General features: G+C 38.0%; 1 protein-coding gene across 1 annotated transcript in view; it reads left to right on the forward strand.

Moving 5' to 3' along the window:
* Positions 1-25722, forward strand: part of HBS1L (HBS1 like translational GTPase) — a 65004-nt gene that overhangs the window by 25083 nt on the left and 14199 nt on the right. Inside the window, exons 5-8 of the mRNA XM_050894630.1 lie at positions 10648-10756; positions 20482-20738; positions 21213-21378; positions 23638-23755. Of these exons, the coding sequence (XP_050750587.1) occupies positions 10648-10756; positions 20482-20738; positions 21213-21378; positions 23638-23755 (650 nt within the window). The remainder of the gene's footprint in view (positions 1-10647; positions 10757-20481; positions 20739-21212; positions 21379-23637; positions 23756-25722) is intronic.

Genomic DNA, 25722 nt, shown 5'->3' on the forward strand with positions numbered 1-25722 from the left:
TTTTTTTTTTTTTCCTTTTAAACCATACTAAATCTGTTAAACATTTTTGATTCTTTGAAATCATGTCTTACCTAAGTCCCTAAACTGTTTTTTTCAATAGCTGATAAATTCTTGATCTATGATTAGGTTATTCTTTTGGTCCTCTGAAGCCACAAATCTTCCACTCTGAAATGTGCCCTGTGCTGTGACATTGCGGTCTGCACTGCCATCCCTGAAATCATGGAGGGGCATCAAGTAAATATATTTTTCTTATACAAGGCTAACTTTGCAGAGAAATAAAAAAGCGAATGTGTGGACAAATAAACACTTGCAAATTTGACTGACTTTTAAGAAAGAAGTTGATTAATTCTCCCACAGATATGTCAGTTCTCTGGCCCAATCAGGGTCTAGTGTGGTTGTAATGTCACCAGCAGAGTGGGAGAGTTGAGAATTCAGAGAACCTAAATTAAATTAAATAAGGTTTTAGCTAATCTTACCTTGAAGTTCTCGCTACACTAAAAGTTTGCAAAATACAATTTTCCAGAACTTATAAGTGCTGAAAATACTTGCAGCTTCTACATACTTAATTGTGCAGGACTAGTAAATACACTTTTTCTTCTGCAACTTTAAAAGGCCACCTCATGATGTTTCTGGAGAAAGTTTGCAGAATGGTTGTGGAAGAGTTGAACAGATGTAAGATGATTTTACTTTTTATATACTGTCAGTTTGCCGGTATGCTTTTCTTGTTCACTGTTGTTCTTACATTTAAACTTCTGTTTCATACTGAAGTAATTCTGGTGCACAAATAGAAGTTGTGGATCAGGAAAGCTTTCTTTTGCAAAATGCCTTGCACTCCTGCAATACAATCAACAGGAATGTACTTGCGTAGATAACATCAATGTGTAAAACGCATGATGATGTTTCTGAATTACCTGGATGGTGTGCAGGCAAATAGCACCATCCTCTGGCATTATAATATTAGTTAAGAATTAAACCTGAAATTGCTCTCTGTTATTTTTGGAAATTCAATGTAATTGTAATAGAATGTACATATTGTACTTTCAGTTTTACATACTCATTTTGGGCCAAGGTTTTAACAGAAATTCTGGTAATTTGCATGGACTCTGTGTATTCTGTTCAATTAAGTGACTGGCTAAAGGGGATATCTTTTTAGGGTTATCCTGCCCATAGTGCTGACTCTGCTCTTTACATGACCATTTATGGTAGGAAGCTGCACTTCAGAGATATCAGATTGAGCTTTTTCTAAATCTCAGTGAAAGACAATTCACAGTCATTTAAGAAAAATTCGTTGAATTAGAAAACGCCACCAACGACTTATGGTTGTGTATGTGTGGGAGACTAAAGGTGCTTTTACAGAACAACTGCAAATGTCTATTATTTTTACAGCAGATCATAGCTTCAGTTACGGATTGAGAACGGGCATCGTTGGCATTGCTAGAGTGCAAAGCAATACACCTCCCACAAATAAGGTTTCAGTAGTTACAGGATGAGTTGTACTGAGTTACGATTATGTGAAGGACTGGATTTTAGTCCATTTAGCTATAAGCAGTAGGCATGAGAAATACCGCAGGGACATTCTTTTCAAAAACTTGACAGGTGAGAAAGTCACTGTTTTTATTGTGAATTCCTATTCGACCTTTACATGTTTACGTATCGGAAGCATCAAAAGGAGGCAGCTGATGTTTGTGTAATCTCTAGAAGAAAACAGACACCCCCCCCAGTCTGCCTTTCTGTACAGCAGATCTCCATTCTTTTACACGGGAGATGTTGGCTTAGTGAAACTGGAAATCTTGAGAGTTTTACTCCAGTGACAGTGCCTTTCTTTCCCCTAATATATTAACTGTGAATGTAAACCAGACCAATTATCCATGTTTCTGGGAAGACCATACCGATGGTCTACATATAGAGCTGAACTATGCGTTCCTTTATTGACGTGTGTTGCTTAACATAACTTCTTAGAGATACATGCTGATGGGAATGTCGTATTAAGCATCCAGATATTGAGACATGCAAGTTTAATTTGCTAAAACACTGAATGCTCCCAGTTGTAACAGAGGTCAGTAAAAAGTTTTGTATAAAAATATATATTATGCCATTCTCTGAGACATTAGGTTTCTGTGGGACATCAGAGATTCTAAATTAAATGAACACCATTCAACAGAATGATTGCAATAGAGTCACAGAGAAAAAATAGCTTTCATAGGTAACGTTAATTTTGTGCTGTTTGAGTATTTGAATACATGTAGTATGACTAAGTCCTGATGGCCAGGAAAGTTGCATGGGAAGGTGTTTGTTTCAGGTAAGAAGAGGAAGAGAACACAGCTGTAGCTGACTGCTGTATTGTGTATCATTTGGCTTCAGTCGGGGAGGAAGTGTTGATGGCAAGAGAAATGGTGAGACTCCAGAAATTTTGGCTAAGTTCCAGGCAGGAAAGAAAATGTGTTATTGCCTTGTTATAACACATTCCACCCCATCTACTTCAACCTGATCTAATGCCAGTGTCTGTGTCCTTATCATTCTTTAATTTATTTAGTCATGTTCAAATTTTTTTGTTTAATTCCTGTTTGTGCCCTAAACACAACATTTCCTCGTGTCATTCCAAGTTTTTCATTGCAGTTCCATTTTTTCCACTTTATCATTCCAAACCCCTTATCTAGCCATTCCCAGTTTCCTACCTATTTTCCAGTCATTGGCCATGATTATTTTCCACGTTCACTTCTTTCCACCCATAGTTTGTGTTCATTTTCAGTTCTGATCCTCTTCTGTTTCCTTTGTTCATGTTTAGCTCTGCATGTAACTTATCACTGAGTATGTGGTCTCTTACTTTCTCCCTCTCCTTACATGCAGTTTTTCCCCAAGTTAGGTTGTTAACTAATATTGTCAGTTTTGTTGTGGTCACTGTTGCTCTCATTTAATCTTCTCTGCTTTATTGATTTTCATTCTCGTAGTCCTTGTCTGTCCTGGACAATCTCCTTGTCTTGCTGCTTGCCAGTGCTCACTATACTGTTGTTTTTTTTCTCTTGCCTCTCAGTTTTGTTTACTTTTTATGATTATCCGAGGCAGATTCATGCCTCCAGTTTACTGATGTGGTAGGAAACTACAGAGACCACAGGAGAGGTAGCATTTGCTCTCAGGTGACACAACCAAGTCCAGCCTGGTCAAAAATAGCCACAGAAGCTATGTATTGAAGGTTGATGAAGTATTTTGGGGAATTTAGTTGTTAAAACTTAAGCCATAAGAGCATGTGCAAACTGTTTTCTAAGGCCAAATTGAGTGGATGTTCAGAAGGTGAAAAGATCACTTGAAAGATTTAATTTATGCAAATAATATTTTCTTCAGGTGCCATTTTTGAAAATAAACCATTCTGTTTGATCTTTTCTCTTTGTGTTTCCCTATTCTCCCTGTCTAGAAGGGGGGGGGGGAAGTCAGCGCCAGGCAGGTACCTCACTTGAACAAATTAATTTTTGGACTGAAGAGTTTAACTTGCTGAAAGTTGCAAGCATTGAAAGTAAAGCCTGAGGAATGAGAAGTGCCAGCTAACTGTAACAGGCGAGGCTGCCAGCCCTTCTGACTGTGCCTACTGCACGTTCAGTTGTTGCACCTGCATGTAGTGAAGCAAACTGTTTCTGGAACTTCAGTCTTGGGGCAGCAAGTTGTGCTGTTTGTGTGTTGTGGGCCACAGAGAACTGGCCCGTGTTGGAGATACTCAGGAATATCACTCAGTAGCCTGCTGTATCCCTCCTCCCTCCTGCTGTATCAAACCTTAAAAACAAAACAAAAAATTCTTGTAGTCAGGTGGAAGTAGACATTTTTATTTTCAGCATTTTTTAGTGAAAATGCCTACTCCCAGTTTCATGACCAAAAAAAAAAAAAAAAGTCATATTCACCATCTGAAACTTTGCAGAGAAGGTAATTGTTATAACAACAAGACGAAGTTACCTGGAAAACCCCTGACTGTGGTTTCTATTAGGAAATAACCTTTCTTTTAAAAAGAAAAAGTTCAGTGTTCTTGTTTGGAGAATTGTTTTCAGTAGTATCTTTAGAATGGCTGTGTCTTGGCGCTGGGGGGTGACGTAGCAAGTTGCCTTTTCTATTATTTTGGACTGTTGCGTTATTTTCCTAAGTGCTGTGGATGTTTGGTAGCATCCACTTGTCTGTTGCAGTTCATAGTAGTATAAAGTCATGCATTTTCCTAAAAATGTGTATTTTGAACTGGCATAATTTAAATACTGAAGTAACATTTTATTTTGAAATGTTTTCACATGTGACGTTTTTATTAGAGCTAGGTGGTGTTTCTTTGCTATCAGAGGTGCTCCTTGGAGGGCTGCTGATGTTTCTAGGATCATAGAAGAGTGGGAGAGACTTTTCTAAATAATTTATTTTTTCCTTTCCCAGTTATCCTATATTGCTTTATATATTTGCATAAGAAAGGATTTCTGTATGTTGAACTTCAAACATGCAGCAGACTTTGTCGCTGATGTGTTACATCCAAAGAAATTTAAATGATGGGCTATAGGGATGAGTGCATGGCAAATCATATACAGGCAGAATGTTTTAAAGGTTAGCGAACTGTGTAAATTTAGGAAATCTGGGATGTTCTAGGTTCAGTAGTCGTGTTATATACTGGTAGGACATGGTTGAGAGTCCTGGACTTCCGATAGTATTCCCAGCACTGTGATGTGTTGATAATACTAATACTCAGTATCACTGCCCCTGAAGATCCGGTGTGCTCTGTGGCAAACTTAACTAAACTGTGCTGCAAGTTGCTGCCATGTCCTACAGCATTTTGTAGAATTTATGAGTGTCAAATAATTCAGTTGAATTACCAAAAAAAAAAAAAAAATACAGTAGTGTAGCTCTTTAATTTGACAATTTTTTATATTTCCTTATGTTATTGTTTTTCTTAGATGCTGGGAAACTTGAAGGGAGAAAAATACTATTCTACTGTTTTTAAGGCAAATTAAAGGTTTGAATTAAAGACTAGAAGCTTCTGAGGTTTATGGTATAAATAGAAGGATATAAACAGTTTGAAATTTCTCAGCTGGGATATGTTACAGTAAAAATGTTGAAATAGCTGATTACAATGATGGATGGATGTATTAGATGTTAATATAAACCCACATACATGTGGGCAAAGAGGTGATACATGCTTCTCAGCATGAAATGGTATGTTATCAGGCTGGCATATCTGCATCTGGTTGTCTCGTGTAGTCCATATTTGGAATATTTTCACAATTGTAGGGCCTTAAAATTAGTTTTAAATCATAGCATAGCATATAGGAAGGAAGTATTATCTTAATAGAGGCCTCAGTTATTAAATCTGCTTTTCAGACAGAACTGTCTTGTCTGTGCTTCTGTTGTTACTAATACACTCAATAGTTGCACTGCCAGTACTATATGCAGAAAATATTTTTTTTTAATCAGTGAGTCACGACACATACTTGGAACAAGCTCGTGACATGGTGCACAAAACCAGTGCACTGTCTTTTTTCTTTTATGCAATTGGTGGCTGTTGCTGTGTAATCAGTAGACAAAGGTGTAAGTGGCTTGCTTGTGGTTATATAGAAAGTCTATAGCAGAGTAAGGGATGCAAACCATATCTTCTAGATCAGAAGGCATGGTGTTACATGTATATTTTTCCATGGCAGTGCTGGTTTAGACAGCGCTAGGAGGACCTGCTTAAGTAAATTAATTCTGTGTATTAAGTGTCAATAGCATCTAGGCTCCCCAGCCCCATTGAAAATTGAAACAGTATGCAGCCACCTTCTTTACGTGCTCGTACCACTTTTAAAAATAGAAGAATCAATATAAACCAAGTAAAAATTTCAAAAGCATGTGAATGACTTAAGGCTTTAAAGAAAAAGAAACTACAATCTGGCCACAGTTAATTAGCACATAATTCCTGTGGAGGTGCATTCCTTTGCCAGTGCTGATACACTGCTAGTAGTTGTTTTGTGTGTAGACATGGATTTATTTAAATGGAATTGCCGTCTGAAAAAGCATAGGAGACATGCCTAACATGTTGACATTCCTCCTTTCTTGTTTTTCAAGCTGAATTCAGGCATATTAAAAATTCTGGTTCATCTTACCAGAAGCAGGCTGCTTTGTGCAATGGTGTAGTTGGGCTTAAAGTTTCAGTGCCATTATACAACTTGATGAGAGGAAGACAAATTGGGAGGAGAAGCCTCTGTGTATAGGAATCGAAAACGGTGGCATTTTGTTTCTATTGTTGAAAAGGTTTGGCTATCTGAATGAAGCCAGTGTGGATTTAAATACTGAGTGCTAGTATGCATTTCTCCAGATATGCCAGTATCCCTGCTTCACTTGGTATCAACATGTCTTTCTTGAGATGGTGGTTGTTTAACAGACTCCTGTTGTTTTTATGCGCCTCTAAATTACCTGGGAACAGAGTAGACTGACAATCAACTCTTCCAAGTACTGAAACATAACTTCCATACCTCCAACAGAATTAGAGAAAAGACCAATTTCTATCTTCCTGTTACTTTCAATGTAAGTATATAAACGAACAAAAACTGCAAAAAGAACTTCTCAAGCCTGTTATGTATGATAAAGAAGCCAAAATAATCTTTTGATTTGTTTGTTTAAATCTTTTACAGGTACTCCTTACCGCCATTTTTACAAAGGAAATCCAAAATCTAGGGAGTTGCTTGCGGTAAAGGAAGATGGTTGACTATATCCATACATTTCTGCTATTCCAGCTTGAACACCTGGAGAGACTGTTTTCATTTCTGAAGGCTGTCCCAATGTTTCACGTGCTTCCTGCATATATATGTGTCAGCGTCCTCTTTATCAGTCTGCAAATACTTTATTGTGCCATCAGATTTTGGGGTTGTACTTTTAATAATTTTGAAGTTACAGCAGGTGTCATTAGTAATACTTTTTGGCTAAATCAAAAGGCTTTTAAGTCAGAAGACCAACTGGCAGTCACAGGAAAGGTAAAAGCAGAGAGAAGAATAATAAAGGGAAGAGAGCTTTGATTGTCAAGTTGTCACAGACTGCCATAGTTGTACTGGAGTAACATCAGTGCAAGTCTGTCTGTTCCCTTTGGTATTAGGCTCATCCTAATTTAATACTGAGACAAGGTGCATCAGTGCATGTTTTGTTTTGTAGTAGTGTTTGACTCGCAGCTACAGTACGCTTTAGTCTAGGTACTCTGATGTCAGTGCAGTCTAAATACCAAATATCTGTCTGAAAACTACTTTGCTTAAAATGGGCTAGAAGTTTTGGTTTGTAAACATTCTGAATTGAGAACTATCACGCTGACAAGCCTTTACATTTTTATAATTGATGAATGTATACTTCCTGTTTTCATGGAATGAAAATTTCTTTACTTTTCCTAGTGTTAAGTTAGTGACTTGCCAGAATTTTTATGGAGTGTCCTCTTCAGGAAAATCTCTTGCTCTGCAGTTTGACACCATTGGCCAATCGGTGCATTTACTTATGTGAGCCACTCTTATTTTTACTTTTTGCAGTGCTAGAGTAGTGAAATGTAGCAAGGAGGTATTGGGGCTTCTTTAGGAGTTTATGAAAGATGTATCTGTCTTTTTTTATTTTATGTGTACTCTTGATTTAGGAAAAGTATTGTCATTGAATTACTTAGGTGTGTGTTTAAGAATGTCCAAATGGCAGTAGGCATGAAGAACTTTATGAAGCCTTTCTTGGCAAAAACTTATATATCCTTTATATCCTTTCCCTTCAGAGGTTAATTTTCCTCACAGCTGCTCTTGTCCTAATCAGATTGGGATTACTGCTTTTTCCAGGTTTGTAGTGCACTTCAGTTGCCATAGGATACTCTGCTTGTTGATTAAGAAATGTTTTAAGAATTGTATCAGCATTGTGCACTGACTTCCTTTTAGTTCTAAGGTGCAGTTTAAGGATTTGCATACAATCTGTTAAGTGCTGAATAGCTTTTGCTTTGGCTGCTGAAGCAGATAAGAATTTATCATGCAGTTTTCTCTGATGCCCTATAGATTAGATAGTAAAGTATACTCCTTTCCCGCCCTTGTGTCCTTTGTAATGAAGCTCATAATTATTAATCTTGTGCCTGCAGTGCACAAAAGACAGACTTGGTCCTTATCTCAAATGCGCTGCTTGATTTTATTGCACTTGGTTATAAAAATGTTGAAGTCAGAAAATTATATTTGGCGCTCCTGTCAGTAGTGTTACTAATAATTCTTGTGTTGTCTTTGCATCTGTTTGGATGCCAGCATTCCAGGATTATCTTCTATGGTTTGGTTTGTCTTTATATGATCGTGGTCTGCTTCCTCGCTCCACTTATGCTGAAGTATTAGTGCTTTATAAAAATAAATAAATAAACCTCCCAAACTGTCAGTGCTGTCGATGGACAATTACTTTACTTTCTCTTGCTCTTTGTAATTTTATTTTTGTATCTTCTTTCAACTTCTAGTATTTCGTAATCTCTAGTTTTAAATTTCTGTGTTTTCCGTGTCAAATACTTGATTCGTTGAATGTATTTTGTCTCCTTGTACATTTAACTTTGGATCAGTGTCAAACATCCCAACAGTATTTGTACAGAGTGAAGCTTAATTTCTGAATTGATTAGAGAAGATGTATTTTGTAAAACCTTTGGCTTTTGATTTTGGATCACATGTAGCAAATATTGCTAATAGATTGCAAGTTATTTTCAAGTTATATGATAGGAATTATCTTGGTTTCTTTCAACTAATCTCATTTCAATTTCATTGTGTTTTTTGTAATTATTAGTTCCTAGCAGCCAGATTTCAAACACGGTATTTTCTGAGAATTAACTGTAATTCAGCTTTCGAATGACACGTAAAGCATTCATGTTTAACTGGCAGTTGAAAGTGATGGCTGCTTGAAAATTGTTAGAATTGAAGTGGAAAAAAACATACCAAGTTGGCAACAAAAGTAATGTAATTTTTACTGTAACTCAAGTGATTAACTACTTATTAAAAAAATGCTGTAGGTGATCTACGTAGGAGCTTGAAGATGAAACAAAATCTTTGTGCTTAACTAGTAGTCCTTGTCCAGTGATCTGAGAATTTTATATTCTGAATCTTTACTATTTGTTTGTCAGTTACATAATCTGTGATTATTGTAAACCATGATTTGTGCTGTTGCCTTTATTTCTCTTACTGTTTTTCCTTATTTACAGTGTACTTGGTATGCAACTATTAATAATACACATACAGACTACTTCGTCCAGAGATCTCCAGGTGGCATATAAATAAAATTAGTATCAGCAGATAAGACAAATGAGAGAGATGAAGACCAAGTCATCAGTTAAATAAGAATGTCTCAATCTATAGTGTGATTATTTAGCAAAAGTTGCACAACAGCTTTTTTGGTATGCTGTCTATTATAGACACATCTGTGGTATTCTGTTTCCTTACCTGAAATCTTCAGTAGCCTTGACCACAACTTTATATATAAACCTGTAAAGCAATATGATTCTGTGGTTTTAAAGGTGTAGCTGTCATACTTCAGAACACAGTAAAGAGTTAACCTAAATGAGTAGGACCAAATGACTACAACAGTTCATCTTACAGTAGTAATCTGAAATACTTAAAAGATTAACTTGTTATTCAAAATAAGTATTCACTTGACTCTGACTGTCCGAATTGGTCTGTTTCTGGAAGAGTAGCGGCATTTTTCTAGTTTTCAGATACATCTGTAGGTGAAGATTGTTTAAAATTTGCAGCTTAATTCTGAATTCATGTTATTGTTTTGCTTTCCTGTGTGTATAACATCCTTCAGAACACAAGGTACAGCTGCTGTCACTCATGCTGTAAAGCTGGAAGTCTATTTCCTTGAAGGGAGAAGGGATCCTAACATACTAAAGAGGGAAATGTGGAAAGAAAAGAGCTAGTTTACTACTTTGATTGAAACTCCCCCTCCCAGAGTAAATAATTTTTTTTTTTTTTAACAGCTTGACAAGAAACTAATAGCACTGTAATGCTATTAGTTGTGAAACTGTAGTTTCACAAAATTAAGACTGTACCTTACTGTAATTGTGTTTTCATTTACGTTATGGTAAAAATTGATACCTTTAAAGTAATTAAGTTACTCAACTCTGGTAATTATTTCTAAGTAACCTTTAAATTAGCTAGCTTTTGGGTATTGCTTGGCTTATTCGGTGTAATTCAGTACGAGACAACTCTGTTTCCAGGTTTCAAGGAAGGCCTGGTAGCCCACACATAGCTTGTGCTGCTGCTAGCAGTACCTGAGGTAGACATATTTTTTTACCTTACAATAGCCTTGAGGCTCAACAATGTTAAGGCAAAAGAAAAACTCTAAATAAAAATTAACCTAATCAGCTAGTGAGCAGCTGCAAAGCATTTCTTCATCCTCATATTGCATGAAATGCTTCTGGCATCCTGCAGAACTGCTGTGAGTAAAGCTCTTGAATGGTGTAGGTGTCATGTGAATGCTTGGGAGATACAGATGGGATTTTCACAACAAATATAACTGTTTGTAGATTATTTTGAATAAATATGTAATATATGCTCGTAAGACACTGAAGTGTGAGAATTCATCATCACCGACTGGTATCCTTTGGGTTGAAGAGAAGTAATGTAACTTGTTAAACTTTAACACCTGTTAGTCACAACCTTAAGTTCAAACCTACTTTTTGTCTATTACTAGGAAAAACAAGGGATTCCCAGTCAGCCAGAATGGAATCTGAAATTGTGCCAAAAATTACCAAAATGACAGTGTCTGGAAAGAAACAATCTATGGGATTTGAAGTTCCATGGTAAGCCAAGCCCTCATACATCAAGGTACATCAGCAGCTCTTCTTTCAGACTGATGCACCTGTAGCAAGTTTTCTTCTTCTTTTTTTCTATTTTTTACAGCAGTTTTAGTGTCACTCTCCAGAACTAACCATCTCAGCTTCTTGTTTGACTCAGAATTACTTTCAGAAGATGGTACCTCACGTTTTGAGTTTAACAAATCCTTTCACTATGAATAGTGCAGAGAGATATCAGCTAGTCAGATTATTTAAACATCCGCTTCATAGAATACTGAACTTTCTTGGGGTTCGTTTATTTTAAATTTAGTTCTCTAAGTAGAATTATGAAATCAATAAATCTTAACTGTAATTGCTTGTTCTTCAAAGGAAGTAATACATTTAAGAATAATTTATGGGGAAAACAATCACTTATGGCTAAACTTTGCCTTCCTCTGCAGCTTTTATTAACTTTAACAGGTGTCCAGGGTACAACTGTTGTAGAGAAGAAATTGGTCCTCCTTATGCTTTAGCTAAATTAGAGTGGTTAAGCAGTAGTTCTAATTTTATCCTGACTTGGAACTGTTGGGGGGATGTCTCGTGAGAGCATGAAAACAGACATCTGGATCAGAGTCTACCTACAACAGTAGCCAGCAGTGAATACTTAAAGAAATATATATGGACAGGGCATATGTGTTGGGAATACAGTCCATGAAACGTCATTACATGTAGCATTTTGTGACTCCCACCATTTTTTTTTTTTCTTTTTTGGATTAGACTGTTTCTGTTAAGAATGGTTAGTGGATTTTTCTTACTTGGATGTGCTTATTCTGTTTTTGAACCCGGTCTTCTAATAGCCACCTAATCTGCGGCAAGAAATTCCGTAGTTCATCCTCCGGAAAAAAATTTGCAAGCATAAGCAGTGCCAACATCCCCATCTCATCCCGCAGTGTTTGTAGTTCCGATCTGGAAAGCATTTTTGGGAGTAAGAGGGCAGCATGGTCTTTATTTTACAGTATCTTTTGCATATTTGATAACTGAGTGGAAGGCAAGCAGTTGGATTTACTTAGTCTCTTAAGCACATTTAATACAAGGTTTGAAGCTGATCTTGTTATTCCCTTTATACTGCTAAATGCCATTGCTAAGAGACATCACTTTCTTTTAGCTGCTTAGATGCAATAAGCTCCAAATGAAAAATTTCTGGGCCTTTCAAAATTCTCTTTCTGTGCTGTTTGGGATTTGCAATATATACAAAGGGAACTTTTTTTTTTTTCCCCCTTGCCTCTACTAATCGGTGACTCTGGGTGTGACAACTGGACATGATCACAAAATTCCTATCAATGTCATGACACCTTCATCTCTGGTGTTTCTGCTACACTTCTTATAAGTTGGAGTCTTTCATGGGGACTTTTGTGGATTAAATTAATTTGGCTAGAAGTTTATAAAAAGAAAGGAATCTTGAGTGAAAAAAATCTGCCAGCTAGTCCTGGATAGTAGTGATTGAATTTTTTAGCTGTAATAACGACTATTTAAAATGTTTGTTTATAAAAAAGAGCAAATACAGATTTTTGTATCTCTGATACTTACTTAGCAACTGCCACACCTTGTGTATGTGTGCCTGCTCCATAGGGAAGGAGGAGAGAAGAACACTTCCTCATCTGTAGACTGGAGTAATTCCTGGATAGGCTACTGATGACTCTCTGAGGAAAGATTGTTGGCTCTAACATGGTTCTCAGCCACTCTGCTTCTCTTCAGGGACCCTGAAATAGTTTGTATCATGCTTGCTTCCAGTTTAGTGACATACTGGTTTTTGTGACAGAAAAAATTAAACCTTCAGGACCTGTGGGTAATGCCTTTAGATAAATCCTCAATATTGTGAAGATGTTTTTTAATTCACCTCACTTATTTAGTGGTACTGCTGAAATAATTATCGAGAGCAAGCCTCTTCTGCTGTAGAAATTGGATGCACATTAGGCATTTAGCTTTAAGTGGGAGGAATAGGTAAGAAATTGAGTGATTTGTAAAAGAGCATGAGATTTGGAGCATAGCCAATCAATGGATATGGAAGAAAGTGCAATTTAAATTGTGAAGTTATCTGCATGTCTAAAGGCCCCTGCTTCAAGGAGTCTGTGATGGCCTCCTTTCTTTGTTTGTCCTACAGGCCACTCTGGAGGCACTGCCAAGGCACTAGGACCTTAACATGAAGAAAGGGGGAGGAGGCCTTGACTGTATTTGCATCATGTTTTTCCTTCTCTGCTGTAGGACAGTGGCATTTGCTCTCCTGATTCTTTTCCTAACAGTTGGAGCTTGACTAGCTCCTTTCCACAGTCTCTGCATAAAGTCTGTGCTAAATATATTGTGGTTAGCTGAAGCACTAGCATTGTCTTGCAAGCTTGTAACGACTTTGTACATGTCCGTTTCTAAACTTGAAAAAACAAAGCAAAACGTGAACCCCTGCCTCAACTCCATGAGTATCAGAGTTGGGTTTTTTCTTCTGCAGTTATCTTCTGGATTATTGACAGCATAAGGATGAGTTGTCAGGGAACAGAATAAATCTGTGTTTATTAACACCTAAGAAAGGCTCGTTCTTTTGACTCTTTTCAGACCCTTTTTATGTTACTGTTGCATTGATAAATGTACTGCAGAGGGTTTATGATAGTACAGATTTCTAAGTACATAGTTTATATCACTGACCAAAAGCACAGTGTTATGACTTATTCATAGCAGGGTGGATTCTAAAACACCTGTAACTATGCCCCCTACTCTCACCCCCAAATATTTGTATGGTGTTGGTGCAGACACCATTAGAAGGTGATTGTATAGCGTGTATGAACTAGTTTTTGTTGTCACCTTTTATGGGATCTTAAAGGTAATTCATGGACCATGTTTTCAAAACCAGTGGCCTAGCATTAGCAAAAATAACCATTCTTTGACTAGCTATTCAGTCTTTATGATTCAGTCTTGTTATGAGGTATGACCTCGTAATAATCAATGAATCTTATTTAAAATGAATGGATTATTAGAAGTCGTGAATTGCTTTGAGCATTGATTGCCTTTGTTGCTGGGTATTCTTAGTGGGATCGTCTGCAGAAAATGGTTTGCTCACTTCTGACAAACTGTTTTTCTGATGCTCTAGCAAAACTATTTACCAGGCTTTTTCTTGCTGTTAAGTCATGAAGGAAGCCAGAAGTAGTTGTGAGCAAAAAAGAGTGATTATTTTAACCAGCCTGACCAATATTGTGTAACTAATAATTTTGAAAGGGGAAATAAATGTAGACATTCCTGTAATGACTGTAAGTACTCCGAAAGAGTCGGTTGTATAAAAATAATTCACTAAGTGTCCAGACTAGAAGACTGAAAATAATGTTTAAAAGCTAAATTATGCAGAGTTAATCTTCAGCAGATAAACTTTCGGGTTCTTTGAATGCATGGTAGTGTGAACTTTTCAACAGTTGTGTGAGATTGAGTGTCTTCTAACATGTCTTATAACAACATATGTTGTATTTCTGAATTTTCCCCAGAAAACAGTGACGTAACCATAACATTTTGCTCAGTTTACTCTTGTGGTCCTTGTTGGCAAGACAACATAGGAAGTTTCTGGCCTGGCAGTTTTAATTTTGACTAAATGTTGGTCCTTGCCAGGCTTTTGTACGTCTGTTGATTTCCTAAAAAAAAAAAAAAAAGCTGTGGTAAGCTCTTTTGACATTTGTGCCTGAATTGCTGGCAGTCAAGCTTTCTTGAGTACATGACCTCAGTGCACATGCAAGGTGTGTAATGGTTCTGTCCTTTCAAAGAAGTCAAGAGTTGCTTAATCAATGGCTCCACGTTAGCGGCTAGCAATGATGTGGCAGACAGGCACAGATGTTGGCAAACTGAGACCACTCTTGGTAGTTCCATCAAGTTCTCATACAAAGGCGCAAGCAATTGGTTAGGAAGTGCTCTTCCTCCAAATACAAATTTTTCTTGATATGGTGGTTCAACATAACTCAGACCAAGTTGGAACTTTGCTACCGAAGATGCTTGCTAATGCAATTGACTTGTTTATACCCTCAGCTGCCTGCACTAGCGACATACTAGGTACTCGTATGCTATCCTATGTGCTCTGTCTGCTGACAGAAATTTTCAATTCAATAATTCTGAAAAATCTCCGCGGAAAAGGTTTACTGAAAAGCATTTTGTATGTCATTCATTTTTTCATTGACTGTTAGAGATGAAGCTCTTTAGCATTTTTCTGAGTTGTTATAAAGCTTTCAATAAACTACTCATCTGGTTGCCATGAGGAATAACTAACTGTCAGGGTCTTATTGCTGCATCTCTCTTCATGTACTTCCATGAGACTGGAATTGTACATTTCATCTGCCCATCTTCCTGTTTAGGTACCTAGCAATAAACTCACTCTTCCTTTATCTGACATTGGTCAGCAAAAAGCTGAATTATCTCATCAGAGATGCTCTGTAAGTAGATCATACACTCTATCCATTCTAATGTTTCTCCTCTGAAATGGCAAGTCTTGGTTTATCATGGCACAGATTGTTTTCAGGTTTCCAAAACATGGTAATATCTGAAACCTGTAAAACACTAAATGGAGCAGTGTACTAACTGTTCAAATATTGCACCCTTGAAAAAGTAGCAAGGCTTAATATTATGATGGCTGGAGTCATGTTTCACTCATTATTTCACTTGCATCTAGCACTTTTTCTTTGCACCACCCAAAATAAAAAGTATTTGGCAGCCTTAAGCAGTGGTAGTCACAATAAAAGCTACTTAAAATTGACAGAGTAGTTATTTTATCTGGCAATAAACGTGATTCTTTCAGGTGCTGTAGTTAGTTTGAATTTTACCACTCAGCATCCATCCTGTTTTTTGGACTCCTTACTGACATAGGCTTTGGCCTGCAAGAAGATCTGAACACCTGGGGTTAGAAGAAAAAATCATTACCTAGCTAAACAAAATAGAATTTAGAAGCTTACAAATAACCTGTCTTTCAAAATATGTTTTTGTCTTCTAATAGGCTTGATGTGACAGTCTTTGAATATATTTTGGAAAGCTATAGAAAAACATGAGAGTTATGGTTTTGGGTCACATTACTTGCAGCTTCATCTAAATATCTTCCTTTAAAATTTTTTTCATTTTTGAAAATTTGGCTTGGGAAGAAATGCAGACATTGAAAAGGAGAGAAAACTATTGCCAGCTGCAAAGGCTGCTTTGATATGGCTTCTTATACAAATACTTCTCTCCAGAACTTCAAATATTAGAATTTCAAGGAAGAAAACTTGATACCAATGTAAAATACCATATTTGCATTACAGTGTGACCTTTGCATATTGGCATTAGTCACAGTACTTCAGTGCTAGATGTTATGCTGACATTGAACTGAAGTTTATCTGAAAAAAGGGAAAAAGGTGGAAGAGAATCTTAATCTTGATGAAAGATGTCTAATGCAAATTAATTGTAAATATATGAGGCTCTCAATACATGATTCAGGCAAAAATGATCTGGTGTACTTTATATCATTCAGATGATTTTAAATATGTTATTAAAATATGTAGAAAGCTTTGTCACCGCAATTCTCTGCATAATTGCCTTCTATCAACTTGATTGTTTTCAGTCAATTTTTATGAAGTAAAATGTCCCTGAAGAGACATTGGAGAAAATAATTGTTGTGCCATTCCAAAGTAGATTTTCAGCTTGAACTTAATGTACTATTTAAGGAATTTTAGAAAATAGAGCCTTCTGTTCAGCCTTATAGAAATGCACTTATCTTTTCCAGTAAAAGAAAGCACAAATAACTGTAGTGACTATTTTTCAGTGGAATAGTTCATGTGTAATCACCTTTCACCATAGCTACATCTAAAGCAATGATGACCCACTAATTTTTGGAATTTAGGGAATCAAGTGTGTCTTCTTGTAAAGAGTATTCAGCTTGTCAAGATATGATGTTATATACTGGAGCTTGTCTAAGGCTATACTTGGTGATACAGTACAGCTGGTTGCATAGAATCATAGTGTGGTTTGGGTTGGAAGGCACCTTAAAGATCATCTAGTTCCAACCCCCCTGCCGCGGGCAGGGACGCCTTCCACTAGACCAGGCTGCTCAAAGCCCCATCCAACCTGGCCTTGAACACTTCCAGGCATGGGGCATCTACAACCTCTCTGGGCAACCTGTTCCAGTGCCTTACCACCCTCACAATAAAGACCTTCTTCCTTATATCTAATCTAAATCTTCCCTCTTTCAGTTTAAAGCCATTACCCCTTGTCCTATCACTACATGCCCTTGTAAAAAGTCCCTCTCCAGCTTTCTTGTGGGCCCCCTTTAGGTCCTGGAAGGCTGCTATAAGGTCTCCCCGGAGCCTTCTCTTCTCCAGGCTGAACAACCCCAACTCTCTCAGCCTGTCTTCACAGGAGAGGCGCTCCAGCCCTCTGATCATCTCCGTGGCCCTCCTCTGGACTCACTCCAACAGGTCCATGTCCTCCTTATGTTGGGGGCCCCAGAGCTGAATGCAGTACTCCAGGTGGGGTCTCACGAGAGCAGAGTAGAGGGGGAGAATCACCTCCCTCGACCTGCTGGTCACGCTTCTTTTGATGCAGCCCAGGATACGGTTGGCTTTCTGGGCTGCAAGCACACATTGCCGGGTCATGTTGGGCTTCTCGTCAACCAACACCCCCAAGTCCTTCTCCTCAGGGCTGCTCTCAATCCATTCTCTGCCCAGCCTGAATCTGTGCTTGGGGTTGCCCCGACCCATGTGCAGGACCTTGCACTTGGCCTCGTTGAACTTCATGAGGTTTGGATGGGCCCACCTCTTGAGTCTGTCAGGGTCCCTCTGGATGGCGTCCCTTCCCTCCAGCGTGTCAGTCGCACCACACAGATTGGTGTCGTTGGCAAACTTGCTGAGGGTGCACTCAATCCCACCGTCAATGTCGCCAACAAAGATGTTAAACAGTGCTGGTCCCAGTACCGACCCCTGAGGCACACCACTCGTCACTGGTCTCCACTCAGACACTGAGCCATAGACCGCAGCTCTTTGAGTGCGACCATCCAGCCAATTCCTTAAGCATTGAGTGGTCCATCTGTCAAATCCATGTCTCTCCAATTTAGAGACAAGGATGTCATGCGGGACAGTGTCAAATGCTTTGCACAAGTCCAGGTAGATGACATCAGTTGCTATTCCCTTATCCACCAATGCTGTAATCCACGGACTTGTGCACCTTCAGGTCCCTTAGATGGTCTCAAACCTGATCTTCTCCTACGGTGGGCGGTTCTTCATGCTCCCAGTCCCTGCCTTTGCCTTCTGCGACTTGGGCGGTGTGTCTGGAGCACTTGCCGGTGAAGACTGAGGCAAAAAAGTCGTTGAGTACCTCAGCTTTCTCCATGTCCTGGGTAACTAGGTCTCCCATTTCCTTCCGGAGAGGGCCCACATTTTCGCTAGTCTTCCCTTTGATCACCAGTGTACCTGTAGAAGCTTTTCTTGTTGCCCTTGATGTCCCTGGCCAGATTTAATTCTATCAGGGCTTTGGCTTTCCTAACCTGATCCCTGGCTGCTCGGACAATATCTGTGTATTCCTCCCAGGCTACCTGTCCTTGCTTCCACCCTCTGTAGGCTTCCTTTTTGTGTTGGAGTTTGTCCAGGAGCTCCTTGTTCATCCATGCAGGCCTCCTGGCGTTTTTTCCTGACTTCCTCTTTGTTGGGATGCATCGCTCCTGAGCTTGGAGGAGGTGATCCTTGAATATTAACCAGCTTTCTTGGGCCCCTCTTCCCTCCAGGGCTGTATCCCATGGTCCTCTACCAAGCAGATGCCTGAAGAGGCCAAACTCTGCTCTCCAGAAGTCCAGGGTAGCAAGCTTGCTCGTTCATAGTGTCAAGTGTAAAATGTCGTGATTATGTGACCTAAGGCAGTAGTTTGATATAAACTTGTCCTTCTCCTTCAAGTGGTTTAGAATATTTTGATAGGATAAGTTCTTGTGAATAGGCTTTATACAGAATTGTTTAGCCATTATGCAGAAGTGCAGGTACCGTCTGTGCCCCTGCAACCAGCATGGTTGGCATAAACTAAGTTCTTTGCTTAGCTGATTTGAGAAACATATGCTTGTGTATCCAGCCTTGATGCAAGACCTTGGCCTTGGGTTGTGGAACTGTAGCCAAAAAGAACAAGTGCTCACACTTCTGCTTTGGGGTCTCACAAACAAGAGAAAAACGTGGCTTTGGGCCTCATGAAAAAGGTGTCAAAACCAATCAGTCTGCTGCAGTACTGATTACATACGTGGCTTCTGAAACTGAGGGGAAAAAGGGAGACCTATAAAATGTCCCATGTTGCTTACTGCTATAATGAGAGGCTAATTTTGCATTCAGTCTGAACATTTCCTAGGTTTAATTTTTTAGATCATAACTTGAACTGCTTTGTTCAGTAGACTAGCATGCTTGGACTATATTGTTTCCTGAGATATATGTAATGGAAAGGAACTAATACAATGCAAATACTCCTACACAGACAGAAAATGAGAATTAATGTCAAATAAAAGCAGAGCTGTCACGACGTGGGATTCTGAAGTACCAAAATAAGTAGTTTTGTTTATTGTGGTACATAAACAGAAAGTGGAGAGTGAAAAATTCACACTGGATGTGGAGACACTTGGGTCTGAGAGCCTGCGTGAATCCATTCCATAAAAAGCAGCCTGCAGCACAGTAGTACTGCACTGGAAATGATTTCCAGTTTTCCAGGGGAAGAAGCCTCTTCTCCTTGGATAACGTTTTAAATACATTATTTTGTAGGTATTTTGAATATATCGTAATGGTCAGTGGTTTGTATAGTGAAGTTTGCTGTGATATAATGTTGTCACACCTGTATTAACTGCTTCTGTTCCTGTCTTGCTGCTTACATTAATGCCTCACCACAGAGCTCTGTCAGGCAGTAAGAATGCTTTTGCTCTCTTTAAGATGTCACTTAGCATTTGTTTTTAGTGGTCATCTTTGCCATAACAGGTGAAGAATCATATTGTATATTCTCAGAACACTTGTGTAAATTAGTAAAATATCCTCATTTACAAATCAGAGAGAAAAAGAGTGAGAGAGTGTAAGAAAATAATATGTTTAGGATTATTTACTATTAGGATTAGTATGGTGATCTGTGGGAAAACACGGTGTTAGAGAAGGGGAGTTGCGGAATCCAAATCTACTTAATCCTAGATGCCTCATTTTATGCATAAAACAAATTTTCTCAGTATTGATAAATGTAACTCGTCTGTTATGGCTCTATATAAGCATTGAACCTTAAATTGCAGCTCAGATATGCTTAGTAGCTACTCTTCATGCTATATTGCTGTTCTCACAATAGAACATTGCTACGTTCAGCTGCAATACTTGTAGTGTATGTGGAAGCTGTTTTAGGATCGATGCTTCGAAGTTGACTTGGGCTCTTAGTTCAGAGACGACCAGCTCTCTGTAGCTGTTCTGCACAACTGTCCTTTCCCTCCCTGTTAAAAGAAGTGGCTATGGGAAGCTTTTGTTTATCTGTTTCATGTATTTTACAAGATTATTTCTTATCTTGCTTTTGTACACAGTGCTTTTCAGACAAGATGTTCAGAGCTGGTATCTGTGCAGTCTGTGTCTAGCTGCTTATCGCTTCCACCTTAATGGGCTTATCACATACTCTTTGTCTGGGGCTTACATGATAGTGAAGGGAAAACTCAATTTCTCTCCTATATTTCTACAGCATCTTTGTCATTTGCATTCCTTGTGTTTTCTTTTTTTCCCTAGTGTGATTGCTGAAGAAAATGGCCATGCTAATGCACCTCAGAAAGGACTGTTAACTGAAGACACCAGTGTAGCTTCTGGGGTACTTGAGGCAGTCTCAAAATCTGCTCTTTCACCCCAAATAGTGCAGGTTTCAGAAGAGCAGAATGCGGTGCCTACTCCAGTAAAAAAGTCAAGCAAGACAAAACCACAAATAGATGTGAAAGCAGAGTTGGAGAAGAGACAAGGAGGAAAGCAGCTGCTTAATTTGGTGGTAATAGGTAATACTGTTAAATTACATTTTTTGACAAACATAGCAATTAAAACCTGTGTTGATTGAATCTGGAAGTGATACAGAAGCAAAACTGTCCTCTCTCCAGGGAAGGGAAATCTCATACTGTTTTCAGTCGCATCTGCTTGACTGTTATTCTTTGGAGGGAGTACATTCAGATGTGCTTGACTAGGATAGTGATTTTGACTTAGCTTCCTTTTGACAGTATAGTAAAATGTATTTTGGTTTGGTTTCATTCTTGCAGTGTGTTCTTTGTAGCGTGAATTTGGAGGTGCTATATGGCTGTCATGCTAACTGACTGTTTCAATAAACTGTCTCGTATATCTTACAGGATTGTGAAATTCTATGGATTGCATAAGCATTGTTAGTGCATGTGATTTTCATATGTTTTAGTGTATTTCTTATTGTACTATATTTAAAAAGTGTAAATTCATAAAATTGATATATTTATTTCCCTCCATAGGACATGTTGATGCAGGTAAAAGTACTTTAATGGGTCATCTGCTCTACCTTTTGGGAAATGTGAACAAAAGAACTATGCACAAATATGAACAGGAATCTAAGAAGGCTGGCAAGGCTTCGTTTGCCTATGCATGGGTCTTGGATGAAACTGGTGAAGAAAGAGAAAGGTAGAAATATTTTTTAACGGGAATTACCTTTTTTTCCTGAAAGAACAGCATTTGTTAGGAAATAACAAGCTACTAATAATACTTTGGTAGAAATATTCTAAATGTTTAAAGATATTTACTCAATACTTGTTAGCAAATATTTTTCTTTGTCTATATGAGTACATGTTATCAAAAGAAAAAATAATATCCTCGTTTGATTATAAGAAATGTGAATGAGAGGTTGAGTATTTTTTCACATATTTCTGTGCTGTGGAGTGCAGTGTAGGACTACAATGCAGAATGCTTCTAGTAGCCAAGTTAGTTCATTTAAAGCTGTCTTACTGGTTTATTGTTGCCAAATTTCTCTCAGTTTGGTTTTCGTTGTATGGGAAAGTTCTAGGTTAAATTTTTCTATGAAAGGGTGTCAGAATTATAAACTAAGCACTGAAATGTCAGTTCATCACGTGACGTACATTACATTGAATATAAAGTCTATAAATTAATTAAATTATATTTGTATTTTTTTGTGAACTGCCTTTAATTTATTAACTTGAAATATAAAATTTAAAATTAAATTTTATCATATTGAAAAAGTATGTAATGGGGAAGCAGTGAAGCTAATTTAAAAAAAAAAATCTGTAAGAACTTTTAAGAACACTATATGGGAAGCTAAAGACATGATATTCTGTGTTCACAAAATAATAAAGGCATTTTCTTATGTGTTTATATGTTTTCAATCACTTGTCACCCATGGTTTCATAGCATGTAAGCTCTTCTGGTTGGAAGGATAACCTTCACAATGTAAACTGATGCTGAAGAACATGGAGTCAAGCAGTGCCTATCAAGTGTGTAACTGTTGTTGTTTTTAAAGGCAGATATACTTTTGCAGCGTCCCTATATATAGCTAAACTTTTGCCTATATGAGTCCTTTCGTTTATGAAGTGCACATACAAACCTGAGTGGAGGTCTGTGTGTTGGGGGGTGCAGGTACGGGGAAGAGGGGAACAATCCCGAAGCGACCAAACACAAATTCTAAAAGTAGCCTTACATCAGTTAAGGCTGATGATATTGTAGTGGTAGTGTTGTCGTGACATTATAGTTTAAGGATGTAAAAGAGGAAAAGCTGATGGGGGAAAGGTCTTTTTCTTAATCCCCATAGATGTAGCTGGGTATAAAACAGACAAACTTTGAAGATCAATTCCTTTCACAGATCTGTAATAGAATAATTAAACACCATATTAAGTATGTTATTTTATTAATACAAGCTACCCTTGATAGGATGTAATTAACATGTGAAACTGGAAATAGAGACAAGTATTTATTGCCTGTGAAGAATAAAATGTTAACAGAAAGTAAAGTTTGTGGAATAGTTGTCATGAGCCTTAAAAGTGATATCCCTTGGTCTATGATTTTTTTAGTATCCAACAGTTGTGCATTTAGGTACCAGACTTCTCTTCAGAACATAAATTGTAATTATTAAGGGAAAAGTTTTCTGACTTGGTTTTCTCTTTACTTTGAGTTTTGTATTTTTAAAGAAAAAAATTCTGGAGCCATCTGTAAATGTTTGGGGTTTTGGGGGGGTTATTTTGTTGTTGGTTTTTTGTCATTGGAAGTAGCATATTTTAAGTATCTGTGCTAATGTGAGAAGTTTTGTCCCTTGAAAGTGCCTGTCTGTCTTCATCGTGTATGAAGGGAGATGCAGATGACTCACCCAGATACAGACATGTGCATGATAGGTGTTTGCATTTGATCAGATGAATCCTATCCTATGTGCTGTGCAGAACACGTGGTTGTTAGTGAGATGTTGAACTGAGTCAAAGCGCTGCGATCCCTCCTTGATAATCAGTAGTTCTGTATGTGGATCTTTGCAAATGTATAAATATTCCTATAGTCCCATACCTTCTGGTTTTTTATTCGTAGCTTGGTTTCTGTTACTCTATGATGCCTTTTTCTGAAGGCAAGTAGAATTAGTAATGATTGAAATACTCAGTACAATTTTCATGTTCTTACTGTGCTTGTTGGGACATAGTCTATGGGTGCATGGAGTTAGTACTGTGAATTCTGGGTGTTTGTTTCTTCACGACTAGAGTTACTGAAAGGCAGCTCTAGAGGTCTGCTTCTCCAGCAAGCAGGTTTCTTTCAATTTTTTTGTGCAGGCTAAATCAAGTGAAAGCTATGAAGTGTATAATTTCATGATTGTGTTTTTAATAGCTTATTTTATATCTCTATGAAGCTTTCAAAGCAGTTTTAATGGTGCGTTGCATGTATACTTTGTTTAAGGGGAGTGACAATGGATGTGGGTATGACCAAATTCGAGACAAAGACTAAAGTAATTACACTGATGGATGCTCCAGGCCACAAAGACTTCATTCCAAATATGATTACAGGAGCTGCACAGGTAGAGATCATCTAAAACTCTTTTTCCAATAACATTATTATTTATAACTTGTTCTTAAATTGGTTTTCTTCTTCTTTTAAAATCTAAGATGAAATGGAATCATTGATGGTGCTAAGATATCTTTGAGGTTTTAATGAGTTTTCTAAACTTAAAAAAGAATGTGTTTGTTTAACTTTAAAGGCAGTTGCTTTTTTTTGGGGGGGGACACACATTAACTTTTTGGAGGAGAGTTTTGTTAGGGAAGTAATTTGAATACTAAGTTGCAGTTTGATAAAATCAGAGTTGAGCTTTGAAAGCTATTCAAATGTGGCCTATGTCTACTCGACAAGAAGTTCTGTGGAAGTAGGCTTGTAGGTAAAGATTTTAAGTGGTTTTAGGTTAAAGAAAAAAGATTTGGGGAGGTCAAACAAAAGGCATTCTTCTATTTAACAATGTATTTTATGTGGGATGAGAAAACATAGATAGCAAAGTTTATGCAGAATGCATCTGTGTTGTCAATAGGACATTTGCAGAGACTATGTGCCACTTGCTTTAGGAACAGTAGGTAAAGTCAAAAGTATTGGGCACCACCCATTGAATTCAGTATGGCACTTACCATTCTCATATAGGTTAGTTATTTGTTTTATGGAAATAATAAATCAGAGGAGGGGAAGAATAACGTGGTTACATGACATAAAATGTGTGAAATTTTTTCCACTTAAAGGCACCCTTTTTTAAATAGTAGAATTGATTCTCCAAAGTAGAGGTGTAATCAAAGATTATTTTTTTTCCAAAGCTAAGCTATTGTGTAGAGGTTTTTGCTTTGTGCATGTCATTACAGTCTTAAATGTGAGTTTTAGCTTAAGATCTCAGTAAGGATGGGTACTGTTAGTGTGATTTTACAGATAGAGAACTATACTGTAGGAAGACTGGTTTGCCCCAAATTCTGCTCTAGCTCTGAAGCAGAGCCTGGGTGAGAATTCAGACCTTGTGACTCAGTGGTTAGGCTGCAGAATAGTCAGAAGTTTGCAAATTATGGTGTAGAGCTTGTAGTCATCTATATTGTGGAGCATATGTTGTAGGAAGTTCAGGAGTTTTAAAATTTGAAATGGATCTTTAGTTTCAGAACAGTGGAAAATGTCGACGCAGCCATGCCATTTTCTTTACAACTTCAATTTAAATTGGTTTGTCGTTTGGGGAAAGAGTAATACAGGCAGAAGTGTTAAGAGAAGACTTGCAGATCCATCAGCAGTTTTATCAGTTCAGCAGAAGATGGGGCTGGCCAAATAAGACTTGGTATCTCTGTGTTTCCTCAGCTCTCAGAATGGTGAGGGGCTGGTCTATTCTGAAGCCTGTTAAGGAATCACTGAAACTTTGCAAGTTTCTGTTGCCTATTAGAGTAGGCTCAGCGCTGAAGCAATGGGTGGAAGAAAGCAAACGTGGAAATGGCTCTGATGCCTTTTTATCGTGGAGAATTCTGTTAGGAGGTGAATCCCCAACTGCTGTTATGCAAAATGCAAATCAGCCTTATCAGGGCCAGGATCTGGCCTTTGATACATGTGGTTAATTCACATAAGTCCCGAGGTACGGTTTTTATAATTTAGAAAATACAGGATGTCCTTTTTTTTGAGGGAGAAGTTCACCGCAATGCACTTCTGAGGCTGAGAGCTGTGGGGAAATTCATCCCTCATCCTTTTCCCGTTCTCACACTTGTGCCATCTCTGTATGAGCTGTGGGGATTTCACGCCTAGGACAAGGCGAGGAGAATTCAGAGCCAGGACAGTGTGCTGTCTCTGTTCCTTCTCCTGGCATCCTGAAGCATAAGCATGTAAGGAAAGGGAGAAAGTACCACTTTTTCTCCTCTCTCTTTCCGTTATGTCCTTCTCATCAGTCCTATGAAATTCTTACACCTGCCTCTTGACAGCAGTACCTTTATTGTTCATGTCTGTTGCCATTTCTTGGTATATGATGATGGTCTAACTGGCTGT

This window comes from Gymnogyps californianus, chromosome 3 (assembly GCF_018139145.2).
Source record: "Gymnogyps californianus isolate 813 chromosome 3, ASM1813914v2, whole genome shotgun sequence".
Classification (NCBI taxonomy): Eukaryota; Metazoa; Chordata; class Aves; order Accipitriformes; family Cathartidae; genus Gymnogyps; species Gymnogyps californianus.